At 36.7% G+C, this 26,342-nt stretch overlaps 1 protein-coding gene across 9 annotated transcripts in view; it reads right to left on the minus strand.

Annotated features, from left to right (window-relative positions):
- Positions 1-26,342, minus strand: part of ROBO1 (roundabout guidance receptor 1) — a 1,111,527-nt gene that overhangs the window by 759,061 nt on the left and 326,124 nt on the right. For 2 of the 9 annotated variants that reach the window (XM_060297920.2, XM_060297916.1), the window contains exon 1: positions 10,119-10,662. The exons of 2 other annotated variants lie outside the window; for them this stretch is intronic. In XM_060297920.2, coding sequence (XP_060153903.1) covers positions 10,119-10,227 — 109 coding nt within the window. In that variant the 5' untranslated portion in view covers positions 10,228-10,662. Of the gene's footprint in view, positions 1-10,118; positions 10,664-26,342 lie in introns of those variants that run through there. 5 more of the 9 variants (XM_060297922.1, XM_060297927.1, XM_060297923.1 and 2 more) reach the window with 3 other exon arrangements.

The following is a 26,342-nucleotide window of genomic DNA, read 5'->3' on the forward strand; positions in this document are numbered from 1 at the left end:
TTACTTCCCTTCCCCTCAATATATTAAACATTTGCACTTCTACGTTGAAGGCTTCACTTTATAGCTCTTAAAACAATCTTTCATAATAAGAATAAAATTCAGTTGTGTTTTTCCATCTAAGTATTAATAACATTAGTATTTAAAGATGAGAACTTGATTTTATAGCATTTATATTAGAACGGCATTATGTCATTTCATATAATGTGGGTTTCCTACTGGGAAATATGTGTATTCTAAATAGTATATATTCTAAAGAATTTTTTTTTCAAATAAGTGTACTGTATTGGAGGGAGACATAAAGGCATTTAAAAAAAAATCAGTATTAGAATTTTGGCTAGTTGGCTAATTTGTGTTTAAATGTGTTACTGGATGGGTTTTATTAAGTAAGTCAATGAGTTGGTAAACATAATTCTAAGATAGCCTCACAGTTTTCCCTAAGTTTTATGGGCCTGTTCATCTTATAATAAATAATTTAATTTTGGAAATACAATTTGACAAAAGGAGAAGAAATAGTGCCATCAAAAATGACCACCTGGGCTTCCCTGGAGGTGCAGTGGTTGAGAGTCTGCCTGCATCCCGCGCACCGCAAAAAAAGACGACCTGCTGAATAATCACTAACTCCTTAACAGAGTGCAGATTAAAAGCAGAGGAAACATATATACAACCATATTTATATTTGAGATAACAAACAAAATCCAAGATGGGTAGGTTCCCCAAGCTTACTGGTTGACTGTGGAATGTTTGCCTTTTCCCTGTTTTCCTTCCCCCTTTGCCCTCTTTCCTCCCTCCCTCCCTACCTTCCTTCTTTCCTTCCTTCCTTCCTCCCTCCCTCTCTCTCTCTCTCTTCCTTCCTTCCTTTCTTTCTTTCTTTCTTTCTTTCTTTCTTTCTTTCTTCCTTCCTTCCTTTTCTTTCTTTCTTTCTTTCTTTCTTTTTCTTTCTTTCTTTCTCTCTCTCCCTCCCTCCTTCCCTCCCTCCCTCTCTCTCTCTCTCTCTTTCAAGATCAGTCTCTAAAATGTGTTGCTAAATTGGGTTTTAATATGAAGACTCTACAGTTACCTAAAATTTAAAGACTGAAAGGTGTAAGAAATGATGTTTAGGCTTCTACACTGCTGACTAAAGCACTTAACATTTTCTGAGAGTAGATATTAAAAATATGAATTGGGTCTGCTTTCTTCATCATAAGAAGTGTTTAATAATAGAGGAAGAAAAATTAAGTCCTTTGGTAAATGCTTAATATGGGATACATGGTTTTAGACAATGAAGAGGAATACACAGGGTCCCTTAAGCTTTGAAGCATTATATTAAGCTCCTGAAAGAATTTAAATGACTTTGAATACTCACACACATCCAATGTGAATTTGTAAACTCAAGTGTGGGCCTATCATGAATCAATGATCAGTGAAGTCAGTATACTTCTTGATCAACAATGTCAGAAAAGGGGGGGGGGGCGATAAATATGGGCACTCTGCAAATAAAACCAAGTGATCTTCAATAATTTCTAGCACATAAAATGAAAACATATTATATAGCCGTAAAAATAAAGTGAATTCTTGACAAAGACAGAGTATTTGAATTTCTCTAATTTCCTTTAAGATTTAATCCTGGCATCATTTATGGGTATCTTAAGTTCTCTTTCAAGTAACTTTTCAGAGAGAAATAATCATAGTTATACTTGGATGTTTTATATGTATATTGTATCATATAGATGTATATATACATAATATTTATATAAATGTGCCTGTGCATGAATGTGTACACATGTATAGGACATATTGTTTAACTGATTTCTAAATTTTATCTGTTAAACACATTTGACTCTTTTTTTTTACAATTATTTGATATGATATATGACCTATTGTTCATTCTGTCTTTAATTTTTGAGGGTATAAATCTCAAAATACAAGATAATTTCCTTTCTCAGCATTTATCACAATACCTTATAAATTTATAATAGAATCAAAAAAATAAGCATAAATAAGATTAGATTTGTGGTTTGATTTGAATTTTTAATGTTTTCAGTCTGGAGAGAAATTCTTATTGCGTTAAAATATATTTCCCGGTTTTTTGTCTTTAAAGGTTGCCAACATATCTCTTGGTATTGTAGACCATAATAGACACGTATCAGTGTTCCTTCATTGCCATTGTTACGTTTTCTCACTGCATACAATGATCTGGGCTCTGTACCAACCAAGTAATATGCACTCAGGAAAGAGATTTCTTTCTGTTGGTGGTATTACAGAGAAGTATGAGCAATAAACCGAAAAAAAAAAAAAAAGGCATTTTTCAGGGGAAGAAAAATTTACTATTAATAATCTCAACAGCAGTAATAATAATTATTACAACCACCACAATCAGAACCCCAATGTCTGAACATTTGTGTACCAAAACTTTCTGGTCAGTGTGGTAAATCTTCACAATTTGTGGGAAAAATTATAGTTTTCTCCACTTAACAAATAAAAACAGAGACCCAGAGAGATTATGTCAGTTCTCACAACATATAAGTAGGGTGAAAGATTGGATTTGGATCTTGGTATGTCTGTCTCCAGGGTGCCTGCTCTTATCGACTCCATATGATATAAAGATTTTGAAACATACTGGAGACTTCTTAACTGTTTTTTCCAAAATTAAATTTGGGGTGGACGGCCTGTAGAGTGTGCATTATTTTTCACGGGGAAATGATTTTGATGATTATTTTCATGATGGCTTCATTTATCAAAGAAGAAATTTCCCTGGCAGTGACTGATGCAATTTCTGGCAGAGCTCATGACCTTCTTGCCCGTAAACTTTGTTCAGGTTACAATGCACTCTATGATATTTAACCATTAAATGGTTCAGGTTAATGAGCTGCGAAAATATCTTCAAATTATCACTCATTCACTCTCAGTCCACTTCTCAACTGTACAGTCTTACATCACAAAGAAACCCCATTCCTTCCCTCTGTCTCTGTTTCTCTCTGATTAGAAAAAGTAGGAAGGCTAGAAATTTTAATACTAATAGTTATGTGGATTCTTTTCTTCATGGTAACAATGAGAGATGAACCAAGACTGTGCTACTTTTGAATCTGCTCAGCGTTTTCTTACGTTACTTAAACCCACCAAACTGACATAGAGTGAGAAAATCTTAATGGTGAGAATGTTAAACAGATTCATAGAAGAGAATGTGGCAACTTTGGCATGTATCTTGGACAAGTTAGAGCAGTGATACATTCATTACCACATTTCCATGGGCACACTCTTCTACTTCATTAAACTGTCCAAAACTAACTGGGCTCTAGCACACAAAACAATTTTAACACTTCTGTGACCTAAGAACAATTTCAAATGGCAAATAATAGGTAGTTTCTAAGAAGGACTAGTAAATAGTAAAATTCTGAACTTGTCTCTTTTTCAAAATAGCAAGCTTTCAAAGACATTATATTCTTCAGTGGCTTTACTCTAGCCTTGGGCTAAATTTTTATGAGTTTAAATTCCTAGTTTTAAAATCAAAGTCAATCGGAAAATAGTAGTCAACTGACAGAAAAAAGCGACATAGCCAAATTTGTTGGCTCACATCTGTACCATAAAATGAAATAAATAAAATCTTATAGCCTCCCTTTCTTTCAGTGTCCTTTAAATTTATGAATAAATTTGTTAGAACCAAAACATTATATTTGAAATCATTATAGAAGAGAGAGTTAAAATCATTGTGCTGGAATAATTTAGAGTCATTTCTCTGTAGGAAAAGCTGGGATGAATGCTGGACTTACCAAAACTGAGGTTACAGATATTGATCCCATTCCTCCTCTTGAATTACATACATTTTTATAATATCTGTACACATTTAATTTCTATCATCTTTATCAAAATGGAATCAAAGTTGCTGTTTCTTTAATTATTTTGAAATTCTGCTTCTGTAGAATCTTAACCTTTCAATATGGAATGGTTTGAGAAAGGATTACCTGGGAAATTGCTTTTCTATTCATGTGTGTGACAGCTGAGTTCAGCTGTTTTCTTAAGCATCTATGGAACAGCTGAGTGCTTTCTCCTGGTTCCTAGATTTGAGACCAAGGGAACTGGAAGCAACAAAGTTACTTTGGAATGTATATGATTCAGGAATTGGCTTTCTCTTCGTTTGCTACAGCTTTAAGTTATTGGCCTTTGTGACACATATATACGCAAAGTCATCTTCTATAACTCTTGTCCTCCCTAACTATGAGTGTATAAATTAGCATAACTATATTCACCATAATTACAGGCTCAGTGCAATACAAACACAAATTAGGCAAGCTCCAAATTGATGTTTCAGTCTTACAAAACTTAAGCAATTGTAAAATCCTTATCTGTTCCCTGGTGTTTATGTTTATCCTCGGACAACAGGCCTAGCAATCTGGAGAAAAGGAATGAAACAAAGTTGCTTTTATGTCCTAGTTCTAGAATTCCTTGGGAGTAGAGAAAATGATTAGGTGTCAGCCAATAAAGGCAGCTCATATTCTGCTATCGGTTAAACCTGGTTTTCTGAACAATCAAGTATTGACCGGATGGGAAGGGACAAGGGAAGAATGGGCCTGTGCTGTTGAATAATTATTTAACTGTTTACAAAACATATCCTTACCATAACCATTTAATAAAACTAGAATACAATAAAATTATTTGTCCTTTAAAACTATTATTTTAATAAATGTTAAATGGCTTCAGCTCAAATGTGTCTTGCAGTAACAGAGTAACAAAATAGATATATGTGGTCAAATTTATTTTATTTCAGTTCTTCTCTTGCTATAACTATTAAAAAGTCTCTCTGTGCCTTTCTTATATTAAGAAATGACAGTTTAAATATTATAAATATTCTTCATCACTTTGAGTTGAATGGAAAGTACCTGAATTTTCCCTCTAAAATTATGGTCATTTATTTCAGCTATAATTTATAAAGAATTAGTGATAGAGAACACATTAGTTCTTCCAAGAATATCACACCACAAATGATTGTAGACATGCAACACTATACCGTTCTCCATTAAAAGAAATGCTGTGCACTTTCCAGAGTTTCATTATGACATGTTGTATATCTTCAAAGTATCATGATAAAAAGATAATCCTCTTGAGTTCCATGAACTTTACTAATGTGATGCATGCGATCTCCACCCTCTGACTGTATATGGTAACTCAGATGGTTGCAGAAAGGAAAACTTCCTCTGCAAGGGAATACTGTCAGCTGTATGTTATGACATCTGGTTCTGTCTCTTTATCATCAAGGAAGCACATTATACTCTTTCTCTGATAGGGCCCAATCATCTCTGGGCTGCTCACTGGCAAATTCTATCAGTTTCTCATGTTTCCAGATGTCTGTATTGTACTGTCAGCTTCAGGCTGTGTTTTAGTGTATCTTCAATACTAATCTTTCCCTGAGGGTAACTCACTACTTGTATTTTAACTCACCATAAACCTATTGATTTTTGATGTGAAACTTATGTGATCAACATTGCAAGAGTATCTTCTCATTGGCTACAAAAAAAAAAGAAACAAGAAATACTAAAAACTCTTTCTTCAGTAACTTTACGTTGTGGATTAAAGTTATATACTGTTTTAACTTACTGAACATGGTTATTTCTTTACAAGAGGTATTTCTCAACAATTCATAAAATGAATTGTTGAGAAAGAGAAGAGATAAAGAATAAACAGTGAAACTTTTTTTTTTTAAAGCGTATTTAAATGTCTCATAGCTTTACAAAACTAGTACTTTGAAAGAAGAGTTAAAAACTGTTTTGCAGCAATAAGCTCTTGGGGGATTGTGTCAATAAAGTGGTGAAGATGAAACATAAAATTGGAGAAAGAGCAATAGTAGCTAAGCTTTTTGTAAAGATTTAAAATTTAAGTAATTTCAGGGCATCTCTGAAGGGCTCTGCCCTCAGTAATTCTAATATTTCAAACGTTTTCTACAAGAAACACTTGACCTGTGGCCAGTGACCGAAGTAAAGAAGCAAATGTTAAAAATAACTGTAGAGGGCTTCCCTGGTGGCGTAGTGGTTGAGAGTCAGCCTGCCGATGCAGGGGACACGGGTTCGTGCCCAGGTCCGGGAGGATCCCACGTGCCGCGGAGCGGCTGGGCCCCGTGAGCCATGGCCGCTGAGCCTGCACGTCCTGAGCCTGTGCTCCGCAACGGGAGAGGCCCGCGTACCACATAAAAACAAAAAACAAAAAACAAAAAAACAAACAAAAAAAAACCTGTAGAAAGTTCATTTAAAAATGTTGTGATGGGAGGTTAAAAATAACATATCAAGATAAGAAATGCACTCAGGGAGGGATTTTTTTTCCCCAGAGGGTAGAAGTTTTGGCAATCTTAAAGGGATTCTGTAAACTAGAGACATTTTTTTCTTTATAAAAAATACCTTCTAAATTAATCCAAAGCATCAGATCTATATATATATATATATATATATATATATATGCGCTATGTCTATGATCTAGTCTTTTCATTGGATGATATGGCTGCCTTAAAAAAAAAGTATTATTTTTATCTTTAAAAAAATCGTGAAAAGTCTCAATAAGTATTTTTAAAAAATAGAGATCATATATAATCACAATATCTAATGAAAACTCTTAGTTTGGGGCATTTCCTTTAATTTAATTTCTTTTCATACATTAGTCAATCAATATATACTCATTGAATAAATGTATTTCCTAGATCCTTTACTAAAGCCAAGGGAAAAAACAGTAATAAGAGAGTCAGAGTTCTTGCCTCCTTGGAGTTTATATTCTATTGGTGGCGAAATAAATATACAAAAATATATATGAGATAAAGTTAGATAACAAGAAGTGCTATAAAACACAGGACTAGATAATTGAAAATTATATGGCATGCAGTTCTTTTTTATCTAAGAAGGACCTTATGGGTTCCTTTTTTGAGTCATATAATGTATATAAATCTGTACAGGCTCTTTTCACCAAATGTTTCATTTTAAGCATTACCTATGTTGCTATTTTTTAAAACTTACTTTTATGTTTGAAAATGATTAATTTCACAGGATCTACTCTACTTACTTACCTTTCTTTCTATATTTACATTTATATATATAGTTGCAATAACTAATATTTTGATGGATAACTTTGTACATCAATACTTTTTGTCAAAGAATAAGGTCATATTCAATAATTTTACATATTCCACAGAACTCACTTAAATGATATACTATTTAAGCAAACAATCATTGAGTTTTTACGTGTCAAGAATTCTACTAAATGCTGAAAACGGTACAAAGAGTCTCTTCCTTGAGTTCATGATTTCAAGAAATAGACAAAATTATAAGCAGATGTAAAAAGTTGGATAAATGCTAAAATAAATGATCAAATTCTAGTTACTGAAAAAAATGAAAGCAACGGAAACACTTAAGGGCAATAAAATCTCTTAAAGAACATACGCAATCCATTTTGAAGTAGAAGATTGTCTTTAATGATCTCTGTAGTCTATTTCTGCTTTTAGAAGTCCATGAATAGAAAGTGACCAAAAATAAAAAGATTAATAAAGTCTCTGATATTGGCAACAAAGAATATAAACTTCCTTCGACATGAAGATCCATGCCAAAATCTGACTTAACATTCTTTGAAAATTAGAAACCCTGAGATTTCTTACCTTGACTTTTATCATTGTCTTTTAAAGTTTAATATAGAACTCTCAATTAGTTAGGCAATTGAATATCCTTCTAAATATATTCACAAATTCCCCCAGTGGATGCATAGCTTTCTGTCACAATTTACTCATTGTTGGGAGTCAATTGATCTGTAACCCAACAGGAATTCTCTTAGTTGAGAAATTCTCAGTGAATTTCTTCAGCTCTTCTCACACAAACTCTTCAACGCAAGGGTATGCTTGGATCACTCAATTTTGTGTTTCCCTGAGGTTTATTTGAAAAGTCAAAGGTTGAAGTACAAGGGTTTAAGATGTTGAATTGCCCCCCCTTACCCTGTTGTTTTGGGCACTGAAGATCACCACAGTAATCATAATACAGGAAATTACAGTTCAGTCACCTCTTGAGAGGTCAAATAATTTAAAAACAGAAAACTGTGTCCCTACATTAGGACAATTGGTTTATCAAATTCCACCCATTTTCCCCAACCCATTCCCCATCCCCAATTTTTTCCAAGCATTATTTCCTTAAAAATAATTTTTTGAAAGTCTGGATGTATCTTGCTAATGTTCTTCTAAAGATATTTATTTATATCCAGACAAAACAAAGACTTCTGGAGTGCCTACATGAAAAAGTAACATCGTGAATATTCTCAAACAGATTCATTTGGAGGCTATTGTTTAAGAACAGGCCCAAAGCTGACTCAGCAACTGGGATTTCCCACAGTCAGACTGTACTCTGAGGGAGCTTCGGGTTATGGAAAGAACACTGAATTAGAAGTCTAAACACGGATTATAGAGCTGTCTGTAACTTAACTGGGTGAATGTTCTGGAGCAAGTCATTTAACTTTTTAGTATATCAGTTTCCTCTTCTTTAAATGCAAGTAGTCGTATCTATCCTTGCTAATGATGAAATTATTGTACATACATTTTCATATAATGGACATGAAAATATTATAAACTTACAAGGCTACATAAGCAAAAATTATAACAAATATTTTGGGCTAGAGTGACTAGATTTAAGTCCAAAGTGTGGAGTGAAACTGAGGACTCTGGGACTTTGGGTATGAATGAATTGCTCCTTATATTCTCCAGTAGGGATGCGAAACTTAGATTTCCTGGTTCCACTTTAGAACAGAGAGGGAGAACATCAAGACAATCTTCAGGTCCAGAGAAGAAATGGTCAGTGAAAACAATCACTTGTTATTTGTGGAAAGTGTAAATATCAGATGTATATGTATGCCTTTTCTGAATCATGAGAAGGAAAAAAAAAGAGATTAAAGGAAAAAGAAAGGAGAAAGAGGAAGGAAGATAAAAGGCCAGTAATAATCGATTACTGAGAAATTCAACTGGAAGCTGAGCAAATTAAATCTATAACTTTTCCAGTTTATCAGGCCTACAGTCCCTATTGATCTATCCATCAGAGCACTCCATGTCAGTAAAACAAAACTGTAAATAGGCCAAAGGCATGATTAAAGCAAAAGTCATAAGCTTAGCAATTAGCTCTAAGGTTACTTGAACCTTCTGAATTGTATTATAGTTCCAGTAAAATAGGGTCATTGGTATGCCTCCTCTGAGCATTCAATGACATTTTGAAAGAAACATTGCCCTTCTCCAAGCAGATTCCTTGGTCCATTTCTATATTCTATTTTTGAAGAGAGATATAGAGAAGAGGAATGCATCTACTTCTAACTTGGAGAAAAGGAATATAGCTACATGTAAGCTTTCTACACACACACACACACACACACACACACGGGACCCTTCCACCTATAGTGGTCTATGGGAGGATAAAAGGGAGAAAAGACAGTGGCTAGATCTGGCCAATTAGCTCAGAGGGAAACAAATGTCAAATCAATTCTTTCTCCTGTAATAATATCAGAAACAGCTTCAGTTCTAAAACTAAAATAGTAGTTTAAATACTATATGCCTTACATATATAAACACATTTAGTAGTGAAATTGGAGGTCTTGCATTTCCATAGGGAGAGAATAAAGAAGTTAATGACTCTAAAGAGTAATATATTTATCAACCTGCAATTCCCCGGTTGTAAAGCATAGACTCTTAAGTTATTCAAATCAGAGTGCCTATGACATTTGCTATTTCTAAGTTTCCTTTCTTGATACCCTCAGAACAAAATGCTTAGATGTAAAAAATTGTATTACATAGCTAGCATTTGAATATCAACAAATGTGAGTAACATATCTGAGCTTTATGTAGAAGAGCTAATGTTCACTTACATATGTAGCCTTTACCAAACTCAGGAATTGTAAGAGTTAACTAGAGAAGCCAAGCAAAAGTCTCGCAATGGAATCCAGAACAATATTGCAGATGTATGGTGCCTACAGAAGGTTGAGCTCATTTATTCTGCATGCATATTTAATGTGTAAAATTATTTTTAAGTCTTAAAACCACGTCTTGGAAATGCTGTGAACTGCAAAGCTAGGCGGACCCGATGTATTCCTAAATAGAAAGAAGAAAGAAAGAAATGCACCAAGAGTAAAAATTCCTGGTTACTCACGATTCTTTTCCCCTCTCCACCTTGATCCAGCTTTCATTCTGCCTGAGACACCCACAGGAGAAGTTATTTCTGCCATCAAGACCAGCAGCATCAGTAACAGCACAGCCATGCCAGGTAAAAATAACCTCTGTGGAGAGTCCTGTCACAGACGAACCTGAAGGCTTTTCCTGGGAGTAGAAAACCCTGGAGCCAATCCTGTCATTTTATTCAGCAGAAATGCAAAAAGGCTATTTTTCCCATAAATTTTAAAAAAGCAGGTATGTTCTCATCAGGATTTCCATTTGAATTATACAGGGAATGTTAACAAAAATTAGAAGGGATGTTACACCTTCCTCTATACATAAGCAAAACGTCAGGAAAGATGAGCTGACAATTTTCTCTGGTCTTTTCTGCAGCTACCAGTTCCTAACCTGCACCTGCCAACTCTCACTTGTTCCAAATGTTTGTCAACAATTTTCATAACACAGTAACAGGAAAAAGCTGAGATTTCAGCATTTTCCCACCTACCCATCCTGTACCACAGATTACAGTACTTGACGAATCTGAATATTTAATTTTGGCACTGCAAACACACCTCATTTCAAACAGAGGTAGTTGTTAAGGAAAGGAAAAAAAACCCTGCTTGTTCTCAAAGCTCTGTCTAATGTCTTGGAGAAGGGATTTGATGTATATATAAATATCTGCTGCTAAGACATGACAAAAATACCTCTGAAAAGGGGGAGTGGTAAACAATTATCTTTCCTCCTTAGCTCTTACTATGTAAATTATATATTCAAAGACTAATGTGAAAAGACAATCTGCCAAAAATATCCCAAACCCATGAAACAGGCAAATGTAATGTACATGGCACATGGACATTGCACACTCATCAGCATTGCATCGTAAACACTTGTTTCTTTCTAAATTCATGTTGGTATATTCCATCTCTCCTGTTTCCGGCAGAAGGATTCTTATCAACTCGTGAGCTGAGCAGACATTTTGGCAAATTAGACTTCTCTGTTTTACAATTAAGTCTATTTCCCATAGGCAAATTGCAATGTTGTCGTGATTATTTTGGAACTACACTGTACCCATGTGACGTGCTCCCTTTTGCTTTGGGACAAAATTTATTTTTCTAATAATAAAATGAATGTTATGCTTCTAAGAGCATTAGAGAACAATAATATACATACATTTATTTTAACAAGCATATAAATCTATTTTAGGATGCTGCTAAACACATAATAATATTCTACAACCTGACCTAATTCTACAGTTAAATAGTTCACACAGCTGCCAAAACATATTTCTAAAACACATACCTGAGAATGTGCTGTTTACTGTTAGTCCCCTATACTGCTGCAGAAGAGGGGAAAAATGTCTACAGCAGCCAAGCAGGTAACATAAATAGGTGAAACAGGCTGAGTGGGAGACAAGGGGGAGAGGTGGGGATTGTGGCTCTGTGCAGAGAAAGCCTTGTGAAAAGTGGCTGCTATCACTCAACCCCAGCTGAATGTCACCTTGTGAACTGCAGATTCTGGCTTGCCAGATATTTTAAGTTCCTAATAGAAGCTAGAAATTCAGATTATTAAGAGGAAGCAAAATTGACACAACCCTAAAATTCTTAACTAGTCATATAAGGCAGAACATTCTGAATCTGGTTCTAAGTTAAATTTTCTAGACTCTGATTTAAGACATATTCCTTGAATGCCTATGACATATCAGATATATTATTAATAGAAAATATCCATAAAATAAGCTCATAGTTTAAAGAGATAGACATTTAAACAGATAATTTTTCATGTGATATGATAAATGCAGTGAAAATGCACATGCGATTTCTATGGAATCAGAGAGAAGAAAATGTCTGACTTTCTGGAGGCATTAAAGAAGGCTTTTTATTTTTTTCTCATTCCTACTATAAGCCGTAAAATCTAGCCATACTAGGAAACTCCCCATTCTCCAAAAGAACATGAACTTTCCAGACTGTCAGGTCTTCTTACACTTTATCCTTCTCCTTGAAATACCTTTTACCCATCTCAACTTTGTATAATCCTATTAATGCTTAATAGCTTTAACAGAAGTTTATCTTCTCAGACTTTCTCAGGCATAATTATCTATTTTTTTCTCATGACTTATTCACCTGGAAGTAGAGATCTCAGCAATTATTTTGGAGTTTAAGTGTGTGTGTGTGTGTGTGTGTGTGTGTGTGTGTGTGTGTGTGTGTATACCTCTGTTTTCAACAGGAGGTATATAGCTCACTGGAGTCCTGACTGTATCATATTTTCTTTATATCCCTAAATTCAGGAATGATTGCTGTAAATAAAGGAAAATCGTCAAAAGTTTGTTGAACTGATAGTATATTTTTCCCACCTTATGGGTATTAATTTGAGTTGGTCAGTTTTTAAATTAAATTACAATATGACTCTTTAAAAGAGCCAGGATAACTTCTGCTCTGAATGTGTATTTATTTACATGCTATCATTTTCTTTCCTTGGTCATTAGTATTACAAGATGTTCCAAATAAATAGGAAACCCTACCTACATATATCCCCTTTCAGTTAAAATCAATTTCAACCATCAAATAAAAGCAGCACCTTAGTCTCCTATAATCCACAGTACACCAGTGAAAGCTCAAAGCTCACATAGTCTATTAACTTTTAGGTGATAAGAACTGGGAGATCATCAAGATGGAATAATTATAAATATGGGGTGTGTATTCATTTATATGCTCTCATTTGCTTTCCTCAGCTGTTAATATTATAAGATGTTATAATAAATAGGAAATTCTAGTTACATTCCAAGACCAGCTTTCAAATCTGCAAACTTTCTAACATAAAGACACTGAAGATTATCAGCAGATGGGTTTAGTCTGCTCTAAAATTACAAATTGGTACAAAGCCAGTTATTTGGCTGAATTTAGTCACATCCTAAATCCCACATGTCTGTAACTATTTCAACTTAAAATATTAAACAGGCAAAGTGCAGTTCTGCACCTTCTCTTCTTTCCTGCTCCAAGCTCTCCTTCTACTTGGCTGTGCAAACAATCTAGTGTTAGTCAATGGAGGTGAGCAATCTCATTCTTCCTAAGTGAAACTGATCAGTACCACCATATCAACGAACCTAATAAATAGATCCCATCTCACGGAAATTAATGGGAGCAGTCAAAAGCCGCCTGCAATTCACTCATTGAACATATGTTTTCTGAGCACCCAACATGTGTCAGGCAGGAGGCTAATTAGTGAGGAGTTGCAAACAATCGATGTGATTGTTGTCCTCATGGAGCTGATATTCTTTTAAGTGGAAATAGACACCATATCCACCAAAATCCCACCTTCAGACACATATTTTTAAACTGCATCTGCAATGAAGTGAAAGGGAAGGTTTCATAAAGAGATTATAGCAAGGGGACTTAAAGGCTCTTTGAGGAAGTAACGTGTAAGCAGAGATAGGATGAATAAGCACATACAAGGCAAAAGTGGAAAATGAAGAAAATAGGCTCAGCTGGACGGAAATCTTATGCAAAATTTTCCCAGGTGTAAAAGAGCTTTGCGCACGTTAGGATGGAAGAATAGCTACAGAGATAGTTAGAGACATTTTTGGTTTGGGCCTTTTGTTTTGAAAGCTTTGTTAAGGATTCTGAACTTTATTCTAGGGTTTTAAGAAGGAATAGATCTTTGCATTAAAAGATTACACTCCTTCCTTTCAATAGAGAGAAAAAGATGGAGAGTGTCAAAATGGAAATGGGAAAACCAATTAGGAGAGCATATCATTATTTGTGTGAAAAATTTATACTAGCAGTATAGAAATAAAGAAAAATAAATAGAAATGAGTATATTAGAAACATATTCTGGTGGCAGAATCAACAAGATTAGCTAATAAATTGTACATAGAGGGTGAGGCAAAAGGGATTCCAAGGTTGCTGTTAGGTTTCTGGGATGGACATTTTGGGGTGGAACTATCTAAGCAGATTTGAGAATCAGGGTTGACCAGTAGTCTTTTGAGCTGAAAGCCCTTTTCTTTGTTAAATAACTTTTCAAAGTGTCACTATCATTTCCAACCAGGTAGGGAAGGAATACAGAAAGTTGAATGAGAAAGAGAAAAATAATACCAATATAAAAAATAAGACCTTAAATCCAGTGAGAATGGGCATATCTCTCCACAACATAAAGGTCTTAATTCTCATATAAGGAAGATTTAAATTAAATAAAGCATAATGGTTATACTGTGGTAAATGGATTTGGAAGGGTAAGAGTTGTAACTGGAAAACCACTTAAAGGTGATTGCAGCAGTCCAGGCAAGAGAGGACAATGGCCTAGGGCTCTGGCAATAGAGATGGACAGATGGATAGATTGGAAAGAAATAAAATTGATAAGACTTGATGCTCCTCTGGTTGAGAAACATGAATCCATGATTGTCAGTTATAGACAGTATCACCCAACCATGTGTAATACTGGTGGTTAATTCTTGAACTATAAACCAACAATAACATTAGTGATATCTCCATACCATCTGTTATAGGAGAATGCACTTGTCTAGAGGATGATATCCCAGCTATAGCTGCAGATGCTATTAAAAGATATATTTGATGCCTGTGGCACTTTGCAAATTACTTGTATAATTACCTCCCCTAATCCTTAAACCAGTTTTGTGGAAATAGACTGACTGTTCATACTTTTTCTGTTAAAAAATACTAAACAAATAAACAAACAAAACCCCCTGAAGTTTGAGAGGCTGAAATACTTTTCCAGCATCAAATATCTAGATTAGAACACAGCAGAGCTTCTGCGGTGGTCTTAAAATATTTCCAAAAATTCTTTAATATTCCTTCCTTCAAGAAGAGGACATGAATACCCAGTCCTGAGTATAGACAGAAAAGCTATTGAAAATAAAGTGAAAGTGATGGCGTGACTCTGAGACTAGGTTGTGAAAGACACTGGCATTTCCTTTTCTCACTCTCTCTCTCCTTTTGATCATTCACTCTGGGGAAGCCAGCTGTCATATTGTGAGGAAACTCAGACGGCTTATGGAGAGGCTCACATAACAAGAAACTAAGGTTATTAGTCCAATAGTCAGCAAGCAACTGAGGTCTGCCAACACCCATGCCAGTGACTATAGGCTCTGGCCAACAGCTTGACTGCAAATTCATGAGGCCCTGTGCCAGAATCACCAGCTAAGCTGTTCCAGATTCCTGACTCTCAGAAACTATATGAGGTAATAGATGTTTGTTGTTTTAAGTCGCTGAACTTTGAGGGTAATTTTTACACATCAATAGATAACTACTGTAGCCTGGGTCAGAACATCCTCTCATTTCTTTTCCTCACAACTACTTCCAAAACCATGATAAAGCATGATTTTGATTCTCACATCAGCTGGTTGGTAAAGGCCATGGCTGCAGTCATAATTCCAATTAATCACATCACTATTTAATCTCCTTTACATGAGCCGGGGTCAGGTGAAAATATATTAATTCGAGGGACATCAACTTGCAGAACTCTATTCTAATCAATGCCACAAATTTCTTTTGTTTGATTTATTTGACTGGCAAAGTGCTTTTGAACATTTGCATTTGCATATGTTTAGGTCAGGCATATAGTCCCCAGTTCATACGGTCCCTGAGAGTCCTTAATTTTTCACTCCAGTTAGATGGCCTTGCACATTTAGGTTATGGGTCTTGTTTCAGGATGTATTTTATAAACAGATTATCATAAAAATGTCATCACTGCCTTCCATAAAATGCTCTATTTCTTTTAAAAATAAATTTTCCCCCAGATTTACTAAGATATAATTGACATATAACATTGTATAAGTTTAATGTATACAACATATTGATTTGATAAATTTATATATTGCAAAATGATTACTGTTGAATTGGCTAACACCTTCAACAAGTCACATAATTACCCTTTCTTTCTTTTGGTGAGAGCGTGTAAGATTTATTTTCTTAGCAACTTTCAAGTATGTATATAATATAGTATTAGTAACTATAATCACTTTGTTGTACATTAGATCCCCAGAACTTATTTATCTTATAACTGGGCATTTGTACTCTGACCAATATCTCCCCTTTCCCCCTGCTCCCCCAACCTCTGGTAACCACCAGGCCAGTCTCTGTTTCTAAGAGTTTGATAAAATGCCTTACTTCTAAGGAATATCTACCCATGAGGCCCCTAGAACAGCAACTAACACATTGTAGACCCTCAATAAACATCTCACATAAGTAATTCATTGGTATGATATTCACTTAAGAAAAACATCAACATTGTAGAACAAAAACTGTGAGTGGCAGTGTCCTGTGTTTTTATCATTTTTACTTTCTCCAGGAAGCCCTAAAGCCATCCCTGGTCCCTGCTTTTGAAAGAGACACCAGTGAATTTCTTTTTATGACTTATGAAAGAGGACTCCTCATTTCTTAAAAGTATTCTGCCTATTGTTTGTTTTTTGGTATCACGTTACAGTAATCAATAGTATCATGGGACATTCAAGATAGATGAGAACCTAAAGCTCAAACACAATTACTTTTATATCGCCTGGCTTGGATTCAGCATATTAGATCTATAAGGATATATGTGGGCTGAAAATAATTTTGCAAAAATGATTTTATTGTGCCCCTAATGCCATGATCGATGAAAAATCTTCAGCCATTGTAGCATTTCACTCATTCCACCAGTAATTAGAACAGCTATTTATACATAGTTGCAATAATGACTTAATTGGATGAATAAATTAACAAGCAAAGAAAAGGACCGTTTTATGCAAATAACATTAACACCAACTTTTAACTGAGCACATAGGTATACAAAATAGGCTACTAGCAGGCATGAAATTCTTTTAGTAACTATTGGAGCACAACTGATAAATACATATATAGATAGGTGGGTAGCTAGTTGGATGGAGAGAGACACTGTTTTGGGTACCAAACAGGTATTAGACATAATCATGTTCATAAACTCACAGTTGATCAGACACCAAGCAAATTTAGAAAAAGAAGTAAAAACATAAATAAGTCATATTCTAAAGAATTAAACATTTAATGCTAAAGGAGTTTGGAAAATGGATTATGTATCAAGGAAATGTGTGGGAGAAGTTTGGACTTAAACAGGGCTAAAATTAAATGTTGATGAAGGACAAATGATGATGAGGGTTAGGACATTCAACACAGGAGTAAAAACGTAAGAGAAGAGACCTGGATATACATTTGTAAGTCTATATCAAGAGGGCCTTCTGGGGCTGGAGCAGACCGAATTTGTAGGAAAGCCATAGTAAAAGGCAGGTTAGTGTCACATAACCCACAAAGCTGATTGAGGAGTAGGAATTTCAGTCTGAGAAAAAGGAGGAAATCTAATAAGTTCTGAGAAGGCAGTGTGAGGAAGAGGCCCACCGCTATCATGAACAGAAAGGTAGAGGCTCAGCAAATGGATAGTTCCTTAATGTTTAATTAGACAAACAAGATGATCCCTTTGTCCTGTGTTTTAATCAGCAGCTCTTCCACACAGGAATCACCTGACCGGAGTATCACAGGTTTCCCTTCACTGAGTGTCACAAGTTCCACCCTCTAAAGGGTGACAAGTCATTATTTCAAGTGGATTGTAAGGTTGTGTATATATAAAAGAAAAACTACAGTTTGAACAGGATAGGAAATTAAAGTGTCAATTGCTTAGCTTGTGGCTGGTGAGCTCCACTCCAATAACTCCTTGGTGTCCTCGTTAGAGGCAGAATTTTCGTTAAAGTGAAACGTGTTTGGCCAGATCAAGAGAGTGGAATAGAAGGAAGTGGAGCTCACCTGTTCCCACAAACAACCAAAATACATCTACACGTGGAACAACTCTCACAGAATACCTGTTGAACACTGCTGGCAAAGGAGCTCATAGAACCAACGTTGTGGGAAGGATGGACAGGTGACCAGGTGGGACAGAAAAAACAAAGGACAGGGATTTGGGTTGGGACCTGCACCCTAGGGAGGGGGTCGTGAAAGCTGGGGGTTCCCTTACCCTGTGAGACCCCTTCACTGGCAGGGAGATCAGCCAGGACAGAGGGGGCTCGGAGGAGAGTGCAATAGCCGGTTTGCGGTGGGTGGAACATAGAGACCTGCATAGGGAGTACTGGCAACCTTGCTGCAGTCCCCAGCCTGAGATGCATGTCGGCTGGTGTGGGCAGGGGCTGGGCACTGAGGCTCGGGCTTCGGAGGACAGGTCTGGGGAGGGGACTGGGGTTGGCTGTGCAGAGACAGGCTGGAGTGTGGTCCAGGTGGCAACGGGGGTATGCAAAGGAAGGAGTCGGGGTCCACCACTGAGGCACCATTGTTAACCTTCATGCTTCAGATGAGAGGTGGAGCCTGCCAGAGCAACCTCACCCTCCATGTGTTCACAGTGAGCACAGCTCCACCTCTACGAGTTCTGGGAGGGTGCAAGCACCAATGGGTTGGTCACATGCAGAGGTGGGGCTGAAATCTGAGCAGATGCCCAGGGGCCGTATGACTTGGAAGCAGGGCTAAAATCTGAGTGTCCCAGCAGTTGTGTGGATCTATACCTCTAGGCAGCTTTGCAAATTCAGTGCCTGTGGGACATGTGAGCAGATTACTGATGCTCCCATGGGTGGGGCGGGTTTGGCAATAGCAGCTGCAGGCTTTGTGGGTGCACACGTAGATGTTGGGCCAGGGTCAGTTCTGACTTAGTAGCTCCCATGGCAGGTCCAGGTGTGTGACTACAGTTGTCGCAGAGCCTGACCTCAGCAGTTTTGCACCAAAGGATCTGCACTAGTGGTTTTGTGAGCACAGCACCTGAGGGTCACCTGGGCTGATTGCCTGGATTCCCAAGGTTGAGGTGGGGCTGAGGGCAATGCCAAAAACAGTGTACTTGGTTAACTTGCACAATGGGTGACAGGTGACCCCACAGAGTACACTTCCCAGTGGACAGCTCCTGTGGAAGAATACTCAGTGGCTCTTCTCCTAATGGGAGCACTCCAGTCCCACCTACCTCACACTGAAGTTCAGAAACAGATCTGGGGACACCTACTTCAACAACTAAGGAGCAGACCCTGCCCCAAATAGGACTGTGTCAACCAGAGAGCAAAGAGGAGGCCCTGCTCAACATCCAGTGCAGGCTTTGGTCACCATAACAACAATCACACCCCTATCAAGGGGATAAGGGCTAACACACACTGAGGAAAGACGTGGCAGGCATCCATACTAAAAACAGCCCTCACAAAAAAAATATTAGACCTACAGAGGCTACACAGGGATACTCCCACATGAAAACATCCCTTCAAGATCACAGTACATAACCGTTTCTCCTAAACACATAGAGTCAGAGAAATATAAGTAAAATGTAGAAGCAGAGGAAACACTCCCAATTAAAAGATGAAGAGAATTCCCCTGAAAGAACAAACAATGAAACAGCCATCTCTAACCAACCAGATTCTGAGTTTAAAACGGGGGTGATGAAAATACTGAAGGAATTAAGACAGGCTATCAATAGAAATGTAGATTACTGTAAAAAGGAACTAGAAACTATAAAGAGGAGCCAATTAAAATTAGAAAACTCATTTTCTGGGACAAAAGCTGAGCTCAAGGCAATAAATAGCAAACTGGATAATGCAGAAGAATGAATAAGTGATCTAGAATATAGAATAATGGAAGTCATCCAAACAGAATAGCAGACAGAAAATGGAAACAAAAATGAAAGCAACATACAAGACCTATGGGATAATATAAAGTGTGCCAATCTATGCATAGGAGGTATCCCAGAAGGAGAAGAAAGAGAAAAGGGGGTTGAAAATGTATTTGAAGAAATTATGATTGAAAACTTCCCAACCTAAAGAAGGAATCAGTTATTCAGGTACAGGGAGCACAGAGGATCCCAAACAAGATGAACCCAAAGAGACATACATCAAGACATATTAAAATTAAAATGGCAAAAGTTAAAGATAAAGAGAGCATTCTAAAGGTAGCAAGAGAAAAATAAAGAGTTAATTACAAGGGAACCCCCATAGGCTATCAGCTGATTCCTCTATAGAAATGTTGTAGGCCAGAAGAGAGTGGCAAGTTATATTCAAAGTCCTGAAAGGGAAAAGCCTGCAACCTAGGATACTCTACACAGCAAGATTATCATTTAGAATATAAGTAGACATAAAGAATTACATTACTCAGACAAGCATAAACTAAAAGAATACAGGAATATTAAAACTATCCTAAAAGAAACATCAAAAGGTCTTCTCTAAATAGAAAAGAAGCAAGAATCTATAAGAAAGAGAAAGTAACAACTGGAAAGTAAATCACTTTAAGAGGATAAACATGAAGATGTAAAGAAGGACATCAAAAATCACAAAACGTGGGGGAAGAGCATAAGGAAGTGTAGATTTTTATTTACAATGTGTTTGACCCTATATGACTAGCAGTCTAAAGCAAATATATATAGTATTGGGTTAACATACTTGAAAAACTGGGAAACCACAAATCAAAATATACAACAGATTCACAGAAAACAAAAATAAGAAAACACAAGTATAAGACAAAAGAAAACCATCAAACCACTAAAGGAAAAACAAAAAGAAAGGAACAAGGAAGAAATGCAAAGTCAACAGGAAAACAAGATTTAAAATGGCAATAAATACACATCTACCAATCATTATATTAAATGTCAATGAACTAAATGCTCCAATCGATAGACATATAGTGGCAGATTGGATAAAAAAAACAAAAGCCTACAAGAGACCCACTTTAGGGCAAAGGACACACATAGATTGAAAGTGAGGGGATGGAAAAAGAAATTTCATGCAAACCAAAATGACAAGAAAGTGGGGGTAGCAATATTCATATCAGACAAAATAGACTTTGAAACAAAGGCCATAAAGAAAGATAAAAAAGGGCATATATTATGACAAAAGGATCAATACAAGAAGAGGATTTTACACTCATTATCATATATGCACCCAGTATAGGAGCACCCAAATACATAAAACAAAAAGTAACAGACATAAAGGGAGAAATTGACAGGAATACAATAATAGTAGGAGACTTTAACACCCCACTCACATTAATGGACAGATCTTCCAGACAGAAAATCAATAAAGCAACAGAGATCCTAAATGATACAATAGAACAGTTAGACTTATTTGATATTTTCAGGATATTACATCCCCCCAAAAAACAGAATACACATTCTTTTCAAGTGCCCATGGAATACTCTCTAGGATTGACCACATACTAGGACACAAAACAAGCCTCAACAAATTTAAGAGGATAGAAATTATTTCAAGCATCTTTTCTGACCACAATGGCATGAAATTGGAAATCAACCACAGAAAGAGAAATGAGGGGGAAAAAAATGATTACATGGAGACTAAACAACATGATACTAAAAACCCAATAGGTCAATAATGAAATCAAAGAGGAAATTTAAAAATACTTTGAGACAAATGACAATGAAGACACAATCAAATAAAGTCTATGGGATGCAGCAGTTATTAGAGAGAAGTTCATTGCAATACAGGCCTTCCTCAAAAAACAAGAAAAATCTCAAAAAACAACCTAACCTTAAAAGAATTAGAAAAAGAAGAACAAACAAAACCTAAGGTCAGCGGAAGGAAATAATAAAGATCAGAGAGGAATAAATAAAATAGAGATTACAAAAACAGTAGAAAAAATCAATAAAACCAAGAGCTGATTCTTTGAAAGGGTAAACAAAACTGACAAACCTCTGGCCTGGCTTACCAAGAAGAAAAGAGAGAGGACCCAAATAAATAATATAAGAAATGAAAGAGGAGAAATAACAAGCGATACCACAGAAATACAATAAAAACAATAATAATAACAAAATACTATGAACAATTATATACTAACAAATTGGACAACCTAGAAGAAATGCATACATTTCTAGAAACATACAGCCCACCAAAACTGAATCAAGAAGAAATAGATAATTTGAACAGACCAATCACTGGAAGTGAAATAGAATCTGTAATTAAAACAACTCCATGCAAACAAAAGTCCAGGACAAGATGGTTTCACTGGGGAATTCTACCAAACACACAAAGAAGAACTTATACCAGTCCTTCTCAAACTCTTCCAAAAGACTGAAGAGGAAGAACACTCCCAAAGTCATTCTATGGAGCCACTGTCAACCTGATACTAAAACCAGTCAAAGACACTACCGAAAAAGAAAATTTCAGGCCAATATCTTTGATGAATATAGATGCAAAAATTTTCCACAAAATATTATCAAACCGAGTTCAACAACACATAAAAAAGATCATACGCTACAATCAAGTTGGATACATCCCAGGGTCACAAGGTGTTCAACATAAGCAAATCAATCAATGTGATACACCACATAAACAAAAGAAAGACAAAAACCACACAATTATCTCAGATGCAGAAAAAGCATTTTATAAAATTCAACAACCATTCATGATAAAAACTCTTACTAACTGGGTATAGAAAGTACATATCTCCACATAATAAAAGCTATGACAAACCCACAGCTAGTATAATACTCAACGCTGGAAAGCTGAAAGCCTTCCCACTAAAATCTGGAATAAAACAAGGATGCCCACTCTCACCACTTCTATTCAACATAGTATTGATGGTCCTAGCTACAGCAATCAGACATAAAATGAAATAAAGTGTATTCAAATTGGAAGAGAAGTGGTAAAGTGGTCATTATATGCCAATGACATGATAATATAGAAAACCCTAGAGATTCCACACAGAAACTACTAGAACTGATAAACAAATTCAGCAAGGCAACAGGATATAAGATTAACATACAGAAACCTATTGCATTTCTTTACGCTAAAAATGAAATAGAAAAGGAATGTAAAAAGACAATACCCTATAAATTGCACCCTCCAAAATAAAATACTTAGGAATAAACCTGGCCAAGGAGGTGAAAGATTTATATGCTGAGAACTATCAAACATTAATAAAGGAAATTGGAGATGGTGCAAAGAAATGGAAAGATATTCAATGCTCTTAGATTGGAAGAATTAATATGGTTAAAATGGCGACACTACCCAAAGCAATCTGCAGATTTAATGCGATCCCTATCAAATTACCCATGACATTTTTCACAGAGCTAGAACAAATAATCCTAAAATTTATATGGAACCATAAAAGACCCAGAATTTCCAAAGCAATCCTGAGGAAAAAGAATGTGGCTGAAGGCATGATGCTTCCAAACTTCAGACAACACTACAAAGCTACAATAATCTAAAGAGTGTGGTTTTGGCACAATAACAGATATTTGGATCCAGGGAACAGAACACAGAGCCAAGAAATAAACCTATACACCTATGGTCAATTAATCTTCGGCAAAGGAGGCAAGAATATACAATGGAGAAAAGACAGTCTCTTTAGCAAGTGATGCTGGGAAAGTTGGACAGCCATATGTAAACCAATAAATTTAGAACACACCCTCACACTGTACACACAAATAAACTCAAAATGGCTTAAGGACTTAAATATAACACATGACACTATAAAACTCCTAGAAGAGAACATAGGCAAAACATTCTCTGACATAAATTGTACAAGTGTTTTCTTAGGTCAGTCTCCCAAGGCAATAGAAATAAAAGTAAAAATAAACAAATGGGACCTAATCAAACTTAAAAGCTTTTGCACAGCAAAGGAAACCATAAAAAAAAAAGACAACTTACGGACTGGGAGAAAAATTTGCAAATGATGAAACTGACAAGGGCTTAATTTCTTAAATATACAAACAGCTCATACAATTCAATATCTAAAAAACAAAAAATCCAATTAAAAAACAGGCAGAAGACCTAAACAGTCATTTATCCAAAGAAGACATACAGACGTCCAATAGGCACATGAAAAGATGCTCAACATCACTAATTGTTAGAGAAATGCAAATAAAACTACAATGAGGTACCACCTCATACTGGTCAGAATGGCCATCATTAAGAAGTCTACAAATAACAAATGCTGGTGAGGGCATGGAGAAAAGGGAACCCTCCTGTACTGTTGGTGGGAATGTAAATTAGTGAAGCCACTATGGAAAACAGTAAGGAGGTTTCTTAAAAAAATTAAAATAGAGTTGCCATATGATACAGCAATCCCACTCCTGGGCATATATCCAGAGAAAACTCTAATTCGAAAAGATACATGCACCCCAATGTTCACAGCAGCACTATTCACAGTAGCAAAGACATGGAAACAACCTAAATGTCCATCGACAGAGGAATGGATAAAGAAGATGTGGTACATATATACAATGGAATATTACTCAGCCACAAAAGAAGAATGAAATAATGTCATTTGCAGCAACATGGATGGACCTAGAGATTATCATATGAAGTGAATGAAGTAAGTCAGAAAGAGAAAGACAAACACCATATGATATCACTTATATGAGGAATCTAAAATATGACACAAATGAACTTCTTTATGAAACAGAAACAGACACAGGAAACAAACTTATGGTTACCAAAGGAGAAAGTGGGTGGGGAAGGATAAATAAGGAGTTTGGGATTAGCAGATACAAACTACTATATATAAAATAGATAAACAACAGGTCCTACTGTATAGCACAGGGGAGTGATATTCAACATCTTGTAATCAACCATAATAGAAAAGAATATGAAAAAGAATATGTATATATATGTATAACTGAATCACTTTCCCTATACCAGAAACTACTAAAACATTGTAAATCAACTATAAACAAATAAAAGGCTTATTTTGAATTCTAAGTCTGTGTTCTAATTTACTCCAAAGTGTAAAGCTATGAGAGGGTTTGGGCCAGTTAATCAGGGATTGATGATAGGGAACTGATGCTCATCTTGTCACTTTCCTGGAAAATGCATCTGAAAAGGAGACTGCTGGTCCCTGTTGTATGGGGGGCTCATAACCCACAGGCATACCATAGTCAAAGATGCCTGGAATTTGGGTTTGAATATCACTGATTAAAATTTTTCTTAATCAGAGTAATTTTCATAAAGACTAACTTTTTGAAGAGTAGCCTTAGGACATTGGCCTTAATATTTTTCCATAATGAAATAATACTGAGGGCCAAGACTATCCATAAGATATACAGTGCTTCCAGTATTTTCAGTTCTTACCCATGAAATATACAACTAGCCTTCTAATAAACCATTACAAACATGACAGCATTGACAGAAAAATGAAGTCTTCTGCTAGAACTCAAATATAAATACTTACGATGTTAAAAACAATGCACTAGGAGGACCTTCAAGGTGGCAGAGGAGTACAACATGGAGATCACCTTCCTCCCCACAAATACATCAGAAACACATCTACATGTGGAACAACTCCTACAGAACACCTACTGAATGCTGGCAGAAGACCTCAGACTTCCCAAAAGGCAAGAAACTCCCCATGTACCTGAGTAGGGCAAAAGAGAAAAGAATAAACAGAGACAAAAGAATAGGGACGGGACCTGCACCTTTGGGACGGAGCTGTGAAGGAGGAAAAGTTTCCATACACTAGGAAACTGGCAGAGATGGGGTGGGTGGGTGGGTGGGTGGGGGAGATGCTTCACAGCCATGGAGGAGAGTGCAGCAACAGGGGTGCAGAGGGCAAAGCAGAGAGATTCCCGCATGGAGGATCAGTGCTGACTGGCACTCACCAGCCTGAGAGGCTTGTCTGCTCACCCGCCGGGGCGGGCAGGACTGGGAGCTGAGGCTCAGGCTTCGGGGGTCAGATCCCAGAGAGAGGACTGGGGTTGGCGGTGTGAACGCAGCCTGAAGGGGGGGCTAGTGCACCACAGCTGGCCGGGAGGGAGTCCGGAAAAAAGCCTGGACCTGCCTAAGAGGCAAGAGACCATTATTTCAGGGTGCGCGAGGAGAGGGGATTCAGAGCACCGCCTAAACGAGCTCCAGAGATGGATGTGAGCCACGGCTATCAGTACGGACACCAGAGACGGGCATGAGATGCTAACGACCCTGCTGCAGCCACCAAGAATCCTGTGTGAAAGCACAGGTCACTATCAACACGTATCCTTTGGGGAGACTCTGCAGCCCGCCACTGCCAGGATCCAGTGAACCAGGGACAACTTCCCTGGGAGAACACATGGGGAGCTGCAGGCTGGTGCAATGTCATGAAGGACTCTGCCGCCGCAGGCGCACCCGGCATTCTGTACCACTGCCTACCCCCCCCCGTCTGAGTGAGCCAGAGCCCCCAAATCAACTGCTACTTTAACCCTGTCCTGTCTGAGTGCTGAAAAGATGCCCTCAGGTGACCTACATGCAGAAGTGGGGCCAAATCCAAAG

This window comes from Globicephala melas, chromosome 4 (assembly GCF_963455315.2).
Source record: "Globicephala melas chromosome 4, mGloMel1.2, whole genome shotgun sequence".
In the NCBI taxonomy this organism is placed as follows: Eukaryota; Metazoa; Chordata; class Mammalia; order Artiodactyla; family Delphinidae; genus Globicephala; species Globicephala melas.